This window comes from Salvelinus fontinalis, chromosome 18 (assembly GCF_029448725.1).
Source record: "Salvelinus fontinalis isolate EN_2023a chromosome 18, ASM2944872v1, whole genome shotgun sequence".
In the NCBI taxonomy this organism is placed as follows: domain Eukaryota; kingdom Metazoa; phylum Chordata; class Actinopteri; order Salmoniformes; family Salmonidae; genus Salvelinus; species Salvelinus fontinalis.
In genome coordinates, this window is record NC_074682.1 from 35222139 (window position 1) to 35237877 (window position 15739).

Genomic DNA, 15739 nt, shown 5'->3' on the forward strand with positions numbered 1-15739 from the left:
TCAAACAATAGAATGGTATTATTTCACTGTAATAGCTACTGTAAATTGGGCAATGCTTTTTGTAGTTAGATTAACAATAATTTAAGCTTTCTGTCCATATCAGATATGTCTATGTCCTGGGAAATGTTCTTGTTACTTACAACCTCATGCTAATCATATTAGCCTACGTTAGCACAACCGTCCCGTGGGGGAACACCGATCCTGTAGAGGTTAACCCTTTATTAATGTAGAAACCCTGTCTGTCTTTCTCTATCCCACAGCGGAGCCCTTGGTGCAGGTGGACGGCAAGCCCAGCTGCTGCTTCTTTAAGTTCAGCCCCAAACTGATGTTCACCAAGGTGCTGAAGGCTCAGCTGTGGGTGTACCTTCGGCCACTGCAGCAGACTTCCACCGTCTACCTGCAGATCCTCAGGCTGAAGCCTGTCACGGAGCAGGGCAGCCGCCACATTCGCATCCGCTCATTGAAGATCGAGCTCAATTCACGTGTGGGCCACTGGCAAAGTATCGACTTCAAGCACGTGCTGCAGAACTGGTTCAAGCAGCCGCACACCAACTGGGGAATCGACATCAATGCCTTCGACGAGAGCGGCAACGACCTGGCAGTGACCTCGCTGAGACCAGGGGAGGAAGGGCTGGTAAGGACCCTCAGACCTGTCGCAGCCTTACACACTGACACTTTGTCAATGAATCTGTCCTCGATTCCTGGCATCCTCTCTCCACACCTCCTATTCAAAATGCATTGGAGATGTAGGTCCAAAGGGAGGGACCTTGGACCTTCTCCTCCAATACGGTTGAGAATTATGCAGGGAGATAGGATGCAAGGAATTGAGGAAAGTCCACTTGAGATACAGTTGAATTTGGAAGTTTACATACACCTTAGCCAAATACATTTAAACAAAATTTTTCAAAATTCCTGACATTTAATCCTAGTAAAAATTCCCTGTCTTAGGTCAGTTAGGATCACCACTTTATTTTAAGAATGTGAAATGTCAGAATAATAGTAGAGAGAATTATTTATTTCATCTTATTTAGTTCATCACATTCCCAGTGGGTCAGAAGTTTACATACACTCAATTAGTATTTGGTAGCATTGCCTTTAAATTGTTTAACTTGGGTCAAATGTTTCGGGTAGCCTTCCACAAGCTTCCCACAATAAGTTGGGTGAATTTTGGCCCATTCCTCCTGACAGAGCTGGTGTAACTGAGTCAGGTTTGTAGGCCTCCTTGCTCGCACACGCTTTTTCAGTTCTGCCCACAAATGTTCTATAGGATTGAGGTCAGGGCTTTGTGATGGCCACTCAAATACTTTGACTTTGTTGTCCTTAAGCCATTTTGCCAGAACTTTGTAAGTATGCTTGGGTTATTGTCCATTTGGAAGACCCATTTAACTTCCTGACTGATGTCTTGAGATGTTGCTTCAATATATCCACATAATTGTCCTCCCTCATGATGCCATCTATTTAGTGAAGTGCACCAGTACCTCCTGCAACAAGCACCCCCACAACATGATGCCCCCGTGCTTCACGGTTGGGATGGTGTTATCCGGCTTGCAAGCCTCACCCTTTTTCCTCCAAACATAACGATGGTCATTATGGCCAAAACAGTTCTATTTGTGTTTCATCAGACCAGAGGACATTTCTCCAAAAAGTACAATCTTTGTCCCCATGTGCAGTTGCAAACCGTAGTCTGGCTTTTTTATGGCGGTTTTGGAGCAGTGGCTTCTTCCTTGCTGAGCGTATGTCAATTATAGGACTCCTTTTACTGTGGATCTAGATACATTTGTACCTGTTTCCTCCAGCATCTTCACAAGGTCCTTTTGCTGTTGTTCTGGGATTGATTTGCAATTTTCGCACCAAAGTATGTTTATCTCTAGGAGACAGAACGCGTCTCCTTCCTGAGTGGTATGACGTCTGCGTGGTCCCATGGTGTTTATACTTGCATACTATTGTTTGTACAGATGAACGCGGTACCTTCAGGCGTTTGGAAATTGCTCCCAAGGATGAACCAGACTTGTGGAGGTCTACAATTCTTTTTCTGAGGTCTTGGCTGATTTCTTTAGATTTTCCCATGATGTCAAGCAAAGAGGCACTGAGTTTGAAGGTAGGCCTTGAAATACATCCACAGGTACACCTCCAATTGACTCAAATGTCAATTAGCCTATCAGAAGCTTCTAAAGCCATGACATCATTTTCTGGAATTTTCCAAGCTGTTTAAAGGCACAGTCAATTTAGTGCATGTAATCTTCTGACCCACTGGAATTGCGATACAGTGAAATAATCTGCCTGTAAACAATTGTTGGAAAAATTACTTGTGTCATGCACAAAGTAGATGTCCTAACCGATTTTCCAAAACTATGGTTTGTTAACAAGAAATTTGTGGAGTGGTTGAAAAACGAGTTTTAATGACTCCAACCTAAGTGTATGTTAACTTCCGACTTCAACTGTAGTTATTGACGTTTGTATTTATTAGGGATCCCCATTAGCTGCTACTCTTCCTGGGGTCCAAAAACATTAAGGCACTTACATCACACATAAAACAAAAGATAACAGTACATCATATAGCATTATTACACCACTACATATCTACAATAAAGTGTATAATACCACCATACAATATTTCAATGTACGTGTGTGCTAGCTTATGTATGCGTGTGTTTGTACCTGTGTGTGTGTCTTCACAGTCCCCACTGTTCCATTTTTATCTGTTTTGACCTGATGTGGAATAGAGTTCCATGTAGTCATGGCTCTATGTAGTACTGTGCACCTCCCATAATCTGTTCTGGACTTGGGGATTGTGAAGAGACATGTCTGGCATGTCTTGTGGGGTACGCATGGGTGTCTGTGCTGTGTGCTATTAGTTTAAACAGAAAGCTCAGTGCATTCAGCTTGTCAACACTTCTTACAAAACAAGTAGTGATGAAGTCAATCTCTCCACTTTGAGCCATGAGAGATTGACATGCATGTCTTAATGTTAGCTCCCTGTTTACATTTAAGGGCCAGCCGTGCTACCCTATTCTGTGCCAAGTGTAAGCCAATTCACCATCTCTCTTTGTGGTGAACAGACATTTTAGCTACTGTTGTTTTAACATGTTTTGACCATGACAATCCAGGGTTACTCCAAGCAGTTTAGTCACCTCAACTTGCTAAATTTCCACATTCATTACAAGAGTTAGTTGAGGTTTAGGGAAATATTTTGTCCCAAATACAATGCTTTTAGTTTTTGAAATTCCTCAAAGCGAGTGGCATGTCATTAAAGATTGAAAAAAGGGGCCTAAACAGCTGCCCTGGGGAATTCCTGATTCGACCTGGATTATGTTGGTGAGGCTTCCGTTAAATAACAACCTCTGTGTTCTGTTAGACAGGTAACTCTTTATCCACAATATAGTGGATGGGTGTAAAGCCTTAACATACGTTTTTCCAGCAGCAGGCTGATGTCAAAAGCCGCACTGAAGTCTAAAAAGACAGCTCCCACAATCTTGATCATCAATTTCTCTCAGCCAATTATCAGTGTAAGTGCTGTGCTTGTTGAATGTCCTTCCCAAAAGTTTACTAAGAGTTGGTAACCAGTTGATTGGATGGCTATTTAAAGTCAGTAAAGGGGCTTTACTATTCTTAGGTAGCATAATTACTTTTGCTTCATTCCAGGCCTGAGGGCACACACTTTCTAGTAGGCTTAAATTGAAGATATGGCAAGTATGAGTTGCAATATCGTCCGCTATTATCCGCATTAATTTTCCATCCAAGTTGTCAGACCCTGGTGGCTTGTCATGGTTGATAGGCCATTTTTCCTCTCTTCCACACAGAATTCAAAATGACAATGCTGGCCTTTCATAATATGGTCAGTTATGCTTGGATGTATAGTGTGCGTTTGTTGCTGGCATGTCATGCCTAAGTTTGCAAATATTTGTTTATTACTTTTACCCCTTTTCTCAATTTCGTGGTATCCAATTGATAGTCTTGTCTCATCGCTTCAACTCCCCTACGGACTTGGGAGAGGCGAAGGTCGAGAGCCATGCGTCCTCTGAAACACGACCCTGCGATGCCGCGCTACTTTTGACACAAGCTGACACGGAAGCCAGCCGCACCAATGTGTCGGTGGATACACTATCCAACTGACGACAGAGTTTAGTTTGCAGGTGCCTGGCCCGCCACAAGGAGTTGCTGGAGTACGATGAGACATGGAAATCCCGGCCGGCCAAACCCTCCCCTAACCCGGACGATGCTGGACCAATTGTGCACCACTTCATGGGTCTCCTGGAACCAGAGGCTGTAGTGACACCTCAGCACTGCTGCAGTGCCTTAGACCGCTGCCCCACTCAGGAGTGGAAGTTTGCTAATCTTGCCAATGAAAAAAAAATCATTAAAGTAGTTGGCAATATCAGTGGGTTGTGTGATGGATGAGCCATCTAATACAATGAATGATGCAGCTGAATTTGCCTTTTTGCCCAAAATGTAGTTAAAGGTGCTCCAAAACTTTTTACTATAATTTGTTTCATAGTATAGTTTTTTAAATTCAGTGTAGTCACACGATTTCTCAATTTGCAGTATGTTTTCCCAATCGGTTGTGCAGCCAGACTTATTCCATTCCTTTTGCCTCTTCCCTTTCAACTCTACAATTTCTCAATTCCTCATAAATCCAAGGGGATTAAAGAGTTCGCAGTAATTTTCTTAAATGGGTGCATGCTTATTAGTAACTGGAATAAGCAATTTCATAAGTGTCAAGTGCAGCATCTGGTTGTGCCTCATGACACCACAGATCAGAAAATATTCTTTACATCAACATAGGAATCACTACAAAATGTATTGAATTTCCTCTTATACACCATCTCTCAGGTATGAAGGGACTCTAAGTGAGTTTCATAAATAGAATATTAATGTAATCTTTTACGAGCAAGTTATTGATTTCATGAAACTTGTTTCTTAGGCTACATCTGTTAATGTGGGCTATTTTTAGAACTTTTCTGGGATGCTTGTTTTTATTGCTTTACTGGGAAGCTTATCAGAAGTAGACATGACAATGTTAATTATATTCGAGCTGATAGTGCAGGGTGAGCTGCACACAGCGGACTTCCTAGTAGGGCACACCGCGTCCGTGGTATTAGTAAAACTCTGGTTTATAGGCACATGATTACTGCATACAATAACTGTAGGATCAACAGAGGCATTCAGGGCAGTTAGAGGGACATAAATTAAGTTACTTACATTGTGTCTGCCAACACCCCTGGGACAATGTACATTAGCAGCAGCACTACAACAACTTAGCGACACAATGGTAGGGATCATCTGAGCTGGGCTTGGGTCATTTGTCTCAACGCAGCCTTGAAATGTGTGGACAGAAGCCAAGATGATTTGGATGGACTCCGTCATTCCTGTAGAGCATCTTCTGTTTCCAGAAACTGTCAAAGTTATCTATGAAAGTGATTCCAACAGAGCTAGCATAATCTTTTAGCCAGGTGTGTAATGCCAGTAGCCAGTAAATATTTCACACCCACGGCCCAACGATGGTACCGGACCTGAAATAATTGGCCGCTTTTTAAAAATCTTTCACTGCTAGAATCAGTTCTTTAAAATCAATTTTCAGCAGTTCCGAGCTAGCCCTCCTAATATAATTTGACCCCACATAGACTACGACAGCATCAGCTCCCGGCATCTGTCGTAGAATGGTCGAAAGCAGCCTTGTAATATCCTGTACTCGTGCTCTAGGATAGCACAGGATTTTTGCCCCGGGAACCATGATGTTTCTTACCATAGAACTGCCAATGATGACAGCTGGTGCAATGGCTGAGGAGGTCCAGCCGTTGTTTCGCCTCAAGTGGTTTCGAAAACCCCTCGAGGACCGAAGGGCGGTGGGGCCAGATGGACCCGAGCCAGCTGTAGTATCCACCATGGATGATGAATTGGCCGGAGTCTTGGACAGCCTCAAGGTCTGATGAGGGTGAAAGCTCTGAGGATCTGAACCCAAGGTAGAAGCCACCGGAGAGGGAAACAGAACAGAGGACGAAGGCACAGGTACCTCTGGATACGATCTCGAATCGGAAGCCCCCAGAGAAGAAGGTGCCGGAACCTCTGGATCCAGGGCGGTGAAGCTATTTCTGATCTGTGTCCGGTCCGAGCTTAACAACTCCAAGGAGGCCCCCGTTGCCAGAGAACTCTGTTTTCGACTTCCAGAGCAAGTGACATATTTCCATGGCAGATTGGTAGGATCGAGAACAGGAACATCCACCAAGTCATCAAGGAACATCCTACTAGCTCCATTCTCCAGGGCAGGGGGGGACCCCTTCGGGGGGGGGATCCCTGCAGAGTACCGGCCAGTCGGCTGCGGAGATCTGACAACGGTGGCGACACTTCCACCAGGCCAGAGCGGCGTCTGGCTACTGGGGTGGAAAAGAAAGAAAGGTAGGCAGGTGTGGATTCCCCTGTAGCTTGTGTAGGTTAAACAAAATTCACAAAAAGTGACATTAGCTGTTGAAGATTATCTCATAGAACTAAACGTATAAAAAAGCCCATGTTTACCACCAACCTTATTTTCGGCGTTTATCAAATAACCCTACAAAAATTACATGAATTTCCCCATAGGCTTTGTTCAACGAACAATGGCAGAGTTGGTGCCTAGAAAAAGACACCATTACGATTGCTCTCTATAATAGCCAATCCTTTTATCAACGCAAAAACATATTTTTTTTTATCTGATGTGCATTATGCATCTAAAGTCAGCTTTACTATTCATAAACTGTCCGTACTGTCTATATGTCTGAATGGACTTATTTCCATTCAGCCACAAGAGCATTAGTGAGGTCAGGCACTGATGGTGGGCGATTAGGCCTGGCTTGCAGTCGACATTCCAATTCATCACAAAGGTGTTCGATGGAGTTGAGGTCAGGGCTCTGTGCAGGCCAGTCAAGTTCTTCCACACCGATCGACAAACCATTTCTGTATGGACCTCGGTTTGTGCACAGGGGCATTGTCATGCTGAAACAGGAAACGGCCTTCCCCAAACTGTTGCCACAAAGTTGGAAGCACAGAATCGTCTAGAATGACATTTTATGCTGTAGCGTTAAGATTTCCCTTCACTGGAACTAAGTGGCTTAGCCCGAACCATGAAAAACAGCCCCAGACCATTATTCCTCCTCCACCAAACTTTACAGTTGGCACTATGCATTGGGGCAGGTAGCATTCTCAGATTCTTCCATTGGACTGCCAGATGGTGAAGTGTGATTTATCACTCCAGAGAACACGTTTCCACTGCTCCATTGGACGCAAGCTTTACACCACTCCAGCCAACGCTTGGCGTTGCGCATGGTGATCTTAGGCTGTGTGTGACTGCTCCGCAATGGAAACCCATTTCATGAAGCTCCTGATGAACAGTTATTGTGCTGATGTTGCTTCCAGAGGCAGTTTGGAACTCGATAGTGAGTGTTGCAACCGAGGACAATTTTTACATGCTACACGCTTCAGTAATCGGCGATCCCGTTCTGTGAGCTTGTGTGGCTTACCACTTCGCGAATAAGACGTTGTTGCTCCAAGACGTTTCCACTTCCCAATAACAGCACTTACAGTTGACTGGGGCAGCTCTAGCAGGGCAGAAATTTGACGAACTGACTTGTTGGAAAGTAGTATGACGGTGCCATATTGAAAGTCACTGAGCTCTTCAGTCTATGGAGATTGAATGGCTGTGTGCACGATTTTATACACCTGTCAGCAACGGGTGTGGCTGAAATAGCCGAATCCACTAATTTGAAGGGGTTTCCACATACTTTTGTATATACACACACACACGTATATATTGCCTTCGGGAAGTATTTAGACCCCATGACATTTTCCACATTTTGTTACGTTACAGCCTGATTCTAAAATGTATTAAATTATACCCCATAATGACAAAGCGAAAACAGGTTTGTTTATTAATTTATTACTAATATACTAATTTATAAAAATAAAAAATAAAAAATACATTTACATAAGTATTCAGACCCTTTACTCAGTACTTTTTTGAAGCACCTTTGGCAGCAAATACAGCATAGTCTTCTTGGGTACGACACTACAATCTTGGCACACCTGTATGTGAGGAGTTTCTCCCATTCCTCTCTGCAGATCCTCTCAAGCGCTGTCAGGTATTTTCAGGTCTCTCCAGAGATGTTCGATCAGGTTCAAGTCCAGGCTCTGACTGGGCCACTCAAGGATATTCAGAGTGTTTCCCATGCTTGTTCACTGAACCATTAACAATTAATGAACATGCACCTGTGGAACGGTCGTTAAGACAATAACAATTAAGGTCACAGTTATGAAAACTTAGGACACTAAAGAGGCCTTTTTACTGACTCTGAAAAACACCAAAAGAAAGATGCCCAGGGTTCCTGCTCATCTGCATGAATGTGCCTTAGGCATGCTGCAAGGAGACATGAGGACTGCAGATGTGGCCAGGGCAATAAATTGCAATGTCCGTACTGTGAGATGCCTAAGACAGCGCTACATGGAGACAGGACGGATGCCGATCGTCCTCGCAGTGGCAGACCACGTGTAACAACACTTGCACAGGATTGGTACATCCAAACATCACACCTGCGGGACAGGTACAGGATGGCAACAACAACTGCCCGAGTTACACCAGCAACGCACAATCCCTCCATCAGTGCTCAGACTGTCCGCTATAGGCTGAGAGAGGCTGGACTGAGGGCTTGTAGGCCTGTTGTAAGGCAGGTCCTCACCAGACATCACCGGCAACAATGTCGTCTATGGGCACAAACCCACCGTTGCTGGACCAGACAGGACTGGCAAAAAGTGCTCTTCACTGACAAGTCGTGGTTTTCTCTCACCAGGGGTGATGGTTGGATTCGCATTTATTGTCGACGGACTGCTCGTTACACCGAGGCCTGTACTCTGGAAAAGGATCGATTTGGAGGTTGAGGATCCGTCATGGTCTGGGGCGGTGTGTCACAGCATCATCGGACTGAGCTTGATGTCATTGCAGCCAATCTCAACGCTGTGCATTACAGGGAAGACATCCTCCTCCCTCATGTGGTACCCTTCCTGCAGGCTCACCCTGACATGACCCTCCAGCATGACAATGCCACCAGCCATACTGCTCGTTCTCTGCGTGATTTCCTGCAGGACAGGAATGTCAGTGCTCTGCCACGGCCAGCGAAGAGCCCAGATCTCAATCCAATTGAGCACGTCTGGGACCTGTTGGATCGGAGCGGGAGGGCTAGGGCCATTCCCTCCCAGAAATGGCCGGGAACTTGCAGATGCCATGGTGGAAGAGTGAGGTAACATCTCACAGCAAGAACTGGCAAATCTGGTGCAGTCCATGAGGAGGAGATGCACTGCAGTAGTTAATGTAGCTGGTGGCCACACCAGATACTGACTGTTAGTTTCGATTTTGAACCCCCCCCCCCCTAATTTGTTCAGGGACACTATTCAATTTCTGTTAGCCACATGTCTGTGGAACTTGTTCAGTTTGTCTCAGTTGTTGAATCTTATGTTCATACAAATATTTACACATGTTAAGTTTGCTGAAAATAAACGCAGTTGACAGTGAGAGGATGTTTCTTTTTTTGCTGAGTTTAGAAATGGTGCCTTTCCAAATCATGTCCAATCAATTGAATTTACCACAGTTGGACTCCAAGTTGTATAAACATCTCAAGGATAATCAATGGAAACAGGATGCACCTGAGATCAATTTTGAGTCTTACAGCAAATACTTATGTAAATAAGGTATTTAACTGGACTATTTGTAATAAATTAGCAAACATTTCTAAACCTGTTTTCACTTTGTCATTATGGCGTATTGTGTGTAGGTTGCTCAGGATTTTTATTTATTGAATCTATTTTAGAATAAGGCTGTAACGTAACAAAATGTGGAAAAAGTCAAGGGGTCTGAATACTTTCCGAATGCACAGAACAAAAATATAAACGCGACAATTTCATTGATTTTACTGAGTTACAGTTCATATGAGGAAATCAGTCAATTGAAATAAATTCATTAGCCGCTAATCTATGGATTTCACATGACTGGGAATACAGATACGCATCTGTTGGTCACAGAAACCTTGAAATGGGGCTCACAATGGGCCTCAGGATCTCATCACGGTACTTTTGTGCGTTCAAATTGCCATCGACAAAATGCAATTGAGTTCGTTGTCTGTAGCTTATGCCTGCCCATACCATAACCCCACCATGGGTCACTCTGTTCACAACGTTGACATCAGCAAACCACTCACCCACATGACGCCATACACGTGGTCTGCAGTTGTGACGCCGGTTGGACGTACTGCCAAATTCTCTAAAACGACATTGGAGGCGGCTTATGGTAGAGAAATTAACATTAAATTCTCTGGCAACAGCGCTGGTGGACATTCCTGCAGTCAGCATGTCAATTGCATGTTCCTTCAAAACTTGAAACATCTGTGGCATTGTGTTGTGTGACACAACTGCACATTTTAGAGTGGCCTTTTATTGTCCCCAGCACAAGGTGCACCTGTGTAATGATCATGCTGTTTAGTTCTCTTCTTGATATGCCACACCTGTCAAGTGGATGGATTATCTTGGCAAAGGAGAACTGCTCACTAACAGGGATGTAAACAAATTTGTGCACAAAAATTGAGAAATACACTTTTATTTCAGCTCATGAAACATGGAACCAACACTTTACATGTTGTGTTTATATTTTTGTTCAATGTATATATTCTGGACTCTGACATTGCTCATTCTTTAATTTTGCTGCACCTGTGATTCCATCTTACACATATGCTTACACGACCAATACAATTCTATTTGATATGAGCTAGCCAATCTCAAACCCAAATTACTACATACAGCATAAAGTTTATGCTAGTAATACAAACACATGAACTGTCTGTTACAGGCTTTTGTTTTTCCATTTATTTTTTAGAGGTTGGACATTAGCACGTTATGTGAGGCGGATGTGAGGCGCACAGATTGGTGTCACCTCATTAGTCAGTATGCGTTACATCTGTGCTGAATTGTCCGTATCGTTAGTCGGAAGCTGTTTCACTTGTGCTGTCCCAGGTGATATTTAAGAGTGGCTGGCCCAGTGCTCCAGTTGACTTGAGAGATGTGGAGGGTTAATAATACCATTAGTTGGAGCTCCCTATTTGATTTCTAGAAAAACAATCCTTTATCTGATCATCCCTGTGTTCGTTTTGCTTCCTGACTAAGTTTGGTGTGGGTTTTTATTTTGTTTGCCTCTTTGTGGGCGCTCATGGTGCGTGTCTTAGATCCCAGTTGTTGTTGCTAGTCAACTTCAGTGGACACCCCCTTGAGTGTCTTTCTGAACCCCTCCTGAAACCTACCTGTTGTTTTGGTGGTTAATGAATCTGTGTTAGCTCCCCTTTCAGTTTGAGTGACAATTTTTGATTTCCTTGCTGGGGAACGTAACAAAATGGGGGCTCGTCCAGGATATTGTTTCCCATAAGTATGCTAGTCGCTCTAATCACCTACTCTGAAGCTCTGCTGTGTCCAGATATTTAAGTGTTACTGAGGGGTAACCCTGAAGGGTTAAGATTGGTGGAATAATTTTGAAAGTTGCATAAACACACAAGATAATAAAAAAAGAGCCATGGACTTTAAAGTGTTTGTGGAAAACTCTACATGGGAGATGCCTTATAAATGTATGAAGGCAAATCAGCTCGTCATTGCAAAGCATGACATAAAAGTTGCACATGCTGATTCGACAGCAGTAATCAGCTTTGGTGGAGGAGGAAATCTGTCCGGAGAGGGGGGATGATGAAATATGTCTTAAAGATGGTAGAGTACACCCCATAGATGTGCACCTGCGAGAGGTAAAACTAAAAGCAAAATGGGAGCTTGAGAGCTTGAAAATGAAAGCAACTGTGAAGAGATTGGAGCAACAGAAATGAGAGCACAAGGAAAGGGAACAGGAATGTGAGCATGCCATTCAACTAAGAGATAGATCTGGAAGCATTTCGAATCCAGGCAGGCCATCCTGCACCCTCAGAGTTTGATCTTGGTCGGAACAGCCGACTTGTACCACATTAGTGAGGTCGGGCACTGATGGTGGGCGATTATGAAAAGGAGGTGGACGTATATTTTACTCTGTTTGAGCGGATTGCCACATCCCTAAAATGTCCGCGAGACATTTAGTCACTGCTCCTCCAAAGTGTTCTTGTGGGAAAAGAAAGTGTACGCCACTTTCTCTTGACCAGAGTTCAGATTTTGACACTTAAAACCTTGATGATTTAAAGACACTCATACTTCTCGAGCAGTTCAAGAATTGCCTTCACGAAAGGGTTGCTACCTACATTTGAGCACAAGGATCTCGCTCTTGAGAAAGCTGCAGTCCTTGCAGATGAGTTGTGTTGACACATAAAACTACCTTGATAAACAAAGCATCCAGTATTTATACCTACGCAAAACCAGAAAAGTCACCTCCTACCACGAGGTTTCAATCCTTTTTTACAGTGCACAATGATCGGCAGAAAACTGGTTTTTCGTATCCGCCAGTTTGTCATTATTTCCGTGAGAAAGGACACATTGTCCTAAATGAGTGAGGAAAAATAAATGTTTTGTATTTATTATGGATCTCCATTAGCTGCTGCCAAGAGGCTTTACTATTCTTAGATAGCAGTTTTACTTTTGCTTCCTTTCAGGCCAGAGGGCACACACTTTCTAGTAGGCTTAAATTGAAGATATGGCAAGTAGGAGTTGCAATATCGTCCGCTATTATCCTCAGTAATTTTCCATCCAAGTTGTCAGACCCCGGTGACTTGCTGAAGTATCAGACAAAGACAAAACACCCTCCAAAATGAAGGGCTGCCCCACACCAGCCCATTAAGTCTCTGGTTGGGACTGGTATATCTCCTTAACAAGATTTTGGATCAGATGTGAAACTCTTTGTTTCAGAAGTGTTCTTGTCTCTGTAGAGTGGCAATGCTGTTAAACAGCCAGTGAAGATACTGTGACAGCCCAGTCCATTTTGGAGGGTGTTTTGCCTTTGTCTGATACTTCAGCAACTGGTTAGAGTGTGTTAGGACAGGGCGTGGAGATTGGTTGCATGGAAGTTCCTTTGTATAATGTGGAACTCAAGTCTGATCTTATTTCTGGTTCTGTTGGAGTGAGGTCTAGCCTACCGGTGAAGGGGTCTCATTCATTTTGAGAAATAATTTGGCTGGAGGGAAGGTCGTGCCAAAACCTGTCGTTTGTAAGGAACACAGAGTAGAGGAATCTAATGGGTTATCAGAAAAGTACCCTAGCATGTTCCCAGCGTGTGCCGTTACACGCGTTATGTCTAAGAAAGTTGCTGGGAGCAAGTTTAGTGTTGAGGAGGTTGTCAACGATCCCACCATGGTTGATCTCTCTGAGACGTTTATGGGTGATCCTGATTTCGGTAAAACTCCTGAGTTGACCTCTCCTTTGAAAACCCCAAAGGTGAGTGAGTTTGTAGGACTGCTGAAGGAAGAGGGTCCCTACAGTTGACACTTGTGTCTAGGAAGCAGCTGATTGCTGAACAGAGAAACGCAGTTTCCCTCTCCTCTCTTTTTGCTGAGATACATCCAGAGGAGGAGTTTGATTAAGTTTGTGGGGGTTACTTTGACAGAGATGGTGTTCTAATGAGGAAATGGTGTTCTCGCACCACTTCTGGGCAAAACGATTGGCCCAGTGTACCTCAAATTGTCGTTCCAGTTACGCTTCAACAAGAGATACTGAGGTTGGCTCACAATGGTAGTGTGGCAGGTCATCTTGGGGTCAAAAAGACGTATGACCGTATCTTGCGTAACTTCTTCTGGCCTGGTCTAAAACATGTGTCTTACTGTAAATCCTGTCACGTTTACCAGCAGATGTGTAAACTGAACCAAACTGCACTGGTTGCACCTTTACAGCCAATTCCTGCTTTTGACAAACATTTCCGCAGGTTTCTGGTGGTATGTGTTGGTCCTTTGCCCAAAGCCAAGAGTGGTAACCAGTTTCTCTTAACCATCATGTGTGCTGCCAATTGTTTTCCTGAGGCCAATCTTACTGAGGAAAATCACGAGGGTAAAGTTACTATGGATATTGCAGGAGTTTCCCCTTGAAATCAGACATGTCTGTGGTAAGGACAACTTCATTGCTGATTGTCTTTCGAGGGTGGGCAGTCATTACGTTTTGTGTTCAGCCAGTGTGTAGCCCTGGCTCACAATTTATTTTGACTGCACGCTTTGCCATTTTGGAGATTCATTTTGTTTTGGTTGGGCTTGCTCCAAGGGGATGAGAGTTATAGAAACGTATGTGATTTTACCTATGTTTCTCAACTTTAGAGTTTTAGGCAGTAAGATTGTAATGTTTATATAAAATAAGTGGCTGTTTTGTCTTGTATTTAATTGTCCAACAAAAAATATAACAGGGTTTCGTTTTTTCATTTATATTTCGAGGTTGGACATTAGCAAGTGGGGCGCACCGTTTGGTATCACCTTGTTATTCGGAAGCTGTTTCACCTGTGCTGTCCCAGGTGATATTTAAGAGTGGCTGGCCCAGGGCTCCAGTTGGCTTGAGAGATGCGGAGGATTAACACTTTTAGTTGACTCTCCCTAGTTGATTTCTAGATAAATAATCCTTTATCTGATCTTCCCTGTCTTGTTTTGCTCCACCTTTTGGTTTGCTTCCTGTCTTTAAGTTTGGTGTGGGTTTTATTTAGTTTGCATCTTCTTGGGCAAAGGGGAAACTAACAAAGAGTCACTGACAACAACCAAAATGAAATAGGTGGGGTTTTAGAAAGGTTTCTGAAAGACACTCATGGTGGGTGTCTCAGATCCCAGTTGTTGTTGCTAGTCAACTTTCAGTGGACACCCCTGAGTGTCAATCAGAAACCTTTCTAAAACCCCACCTATTTCATTTTAGTTGTTGTCAGTGACTCTTTGTTATTTCCCCCTTCAGTTTGAGCGACAATGTTTGGTTTCCTTGCTGTGGAACGTAACACTGTCATGAATGCATATGAAGTGTCATGTGTATGACAGTACTATATAGGCCACATGATTGGCCCCATTAAGCATTATGAAATGGTATCTCACTGGTCATTTCATTTGGGTCAGTTCTTCACAGCACGGCCCAGGGGTTGACTCTGGCCTCTCGGCCAATGAATCCTTGCACAGCAGCAAGCTCTGTTTTCCTTCAGGAGAAGAAAGAAAATATCAGAGATACAGAGGCCCGTGTACAAAAATAAAACAAAACACAAATCTAAGAACAAGGTTAACCCCCCGATCCTTTGCCCCCCAAAGAAAGCCCTAAGCTGACGTGGGTTGACCCTTCTGGCCTCTCAGTTTATTTCTTCTGTTGAAGCGTCACAAAAAACTGTGCTCAAGTCCAGCTGGGTTTTCTGTGTGGAGAGATGAGGATTTTGTAAAATAAACATGCTTGTCACGTATACTCCCTCTCCAACTCTCGAGGTCATCAGGCTGCTCATTATTACACACACAAGTCACCATCGTTATGCGCATCAGCGCCTCATCAGACTCACCTGGACTCAATCACCTGCCTGATTACCTTCCTTATATATGTCACTCCCTTTGGTTCTTTCCCTAGGCGTTATTGTTTCTGTTCTGTTTCATGTCTGTACGCTACTCTTGTTTTGTTCCTTGTGTTATTTATTATTAAAGTCACTCCCTGAACTTGCTTCCTGGCTCCCAACGTACACATTACAGAATAACGCCTCACCAAAGGGGAGCATCGGAGTTTTTTTGTTTTGTTTTCTGTGACTGTAGGTGACGTTGGGTCCGGATGCCGCAACCGGGGA

At 43.7% G+C, this 15739-nt stretch overlaps 1 protein-coding gene across 2 annotated transcripts in view; it reads left to right on the forward strand.

Annotated features, from left to right (window-relative positions):
• Positions 1-15739, forward strand: part of LOC129815394 (growth/differentiation factor 11-like) — a 42446-nt gene that overhangs the window by 19164 nt on the left and 7543 nt on the right. For both annotated transcript variants that reach the window (XM_055869187.1, XM_055869188.1), the window contains exon 2: positions 261-634. In XM_055869187.1, the coding sequence (XP_055725162.1) occupies positions 261-634 (374 nt within the window). The remainder of the gene's footprint in view (positions 1-260; positions 635-15739) is intronic.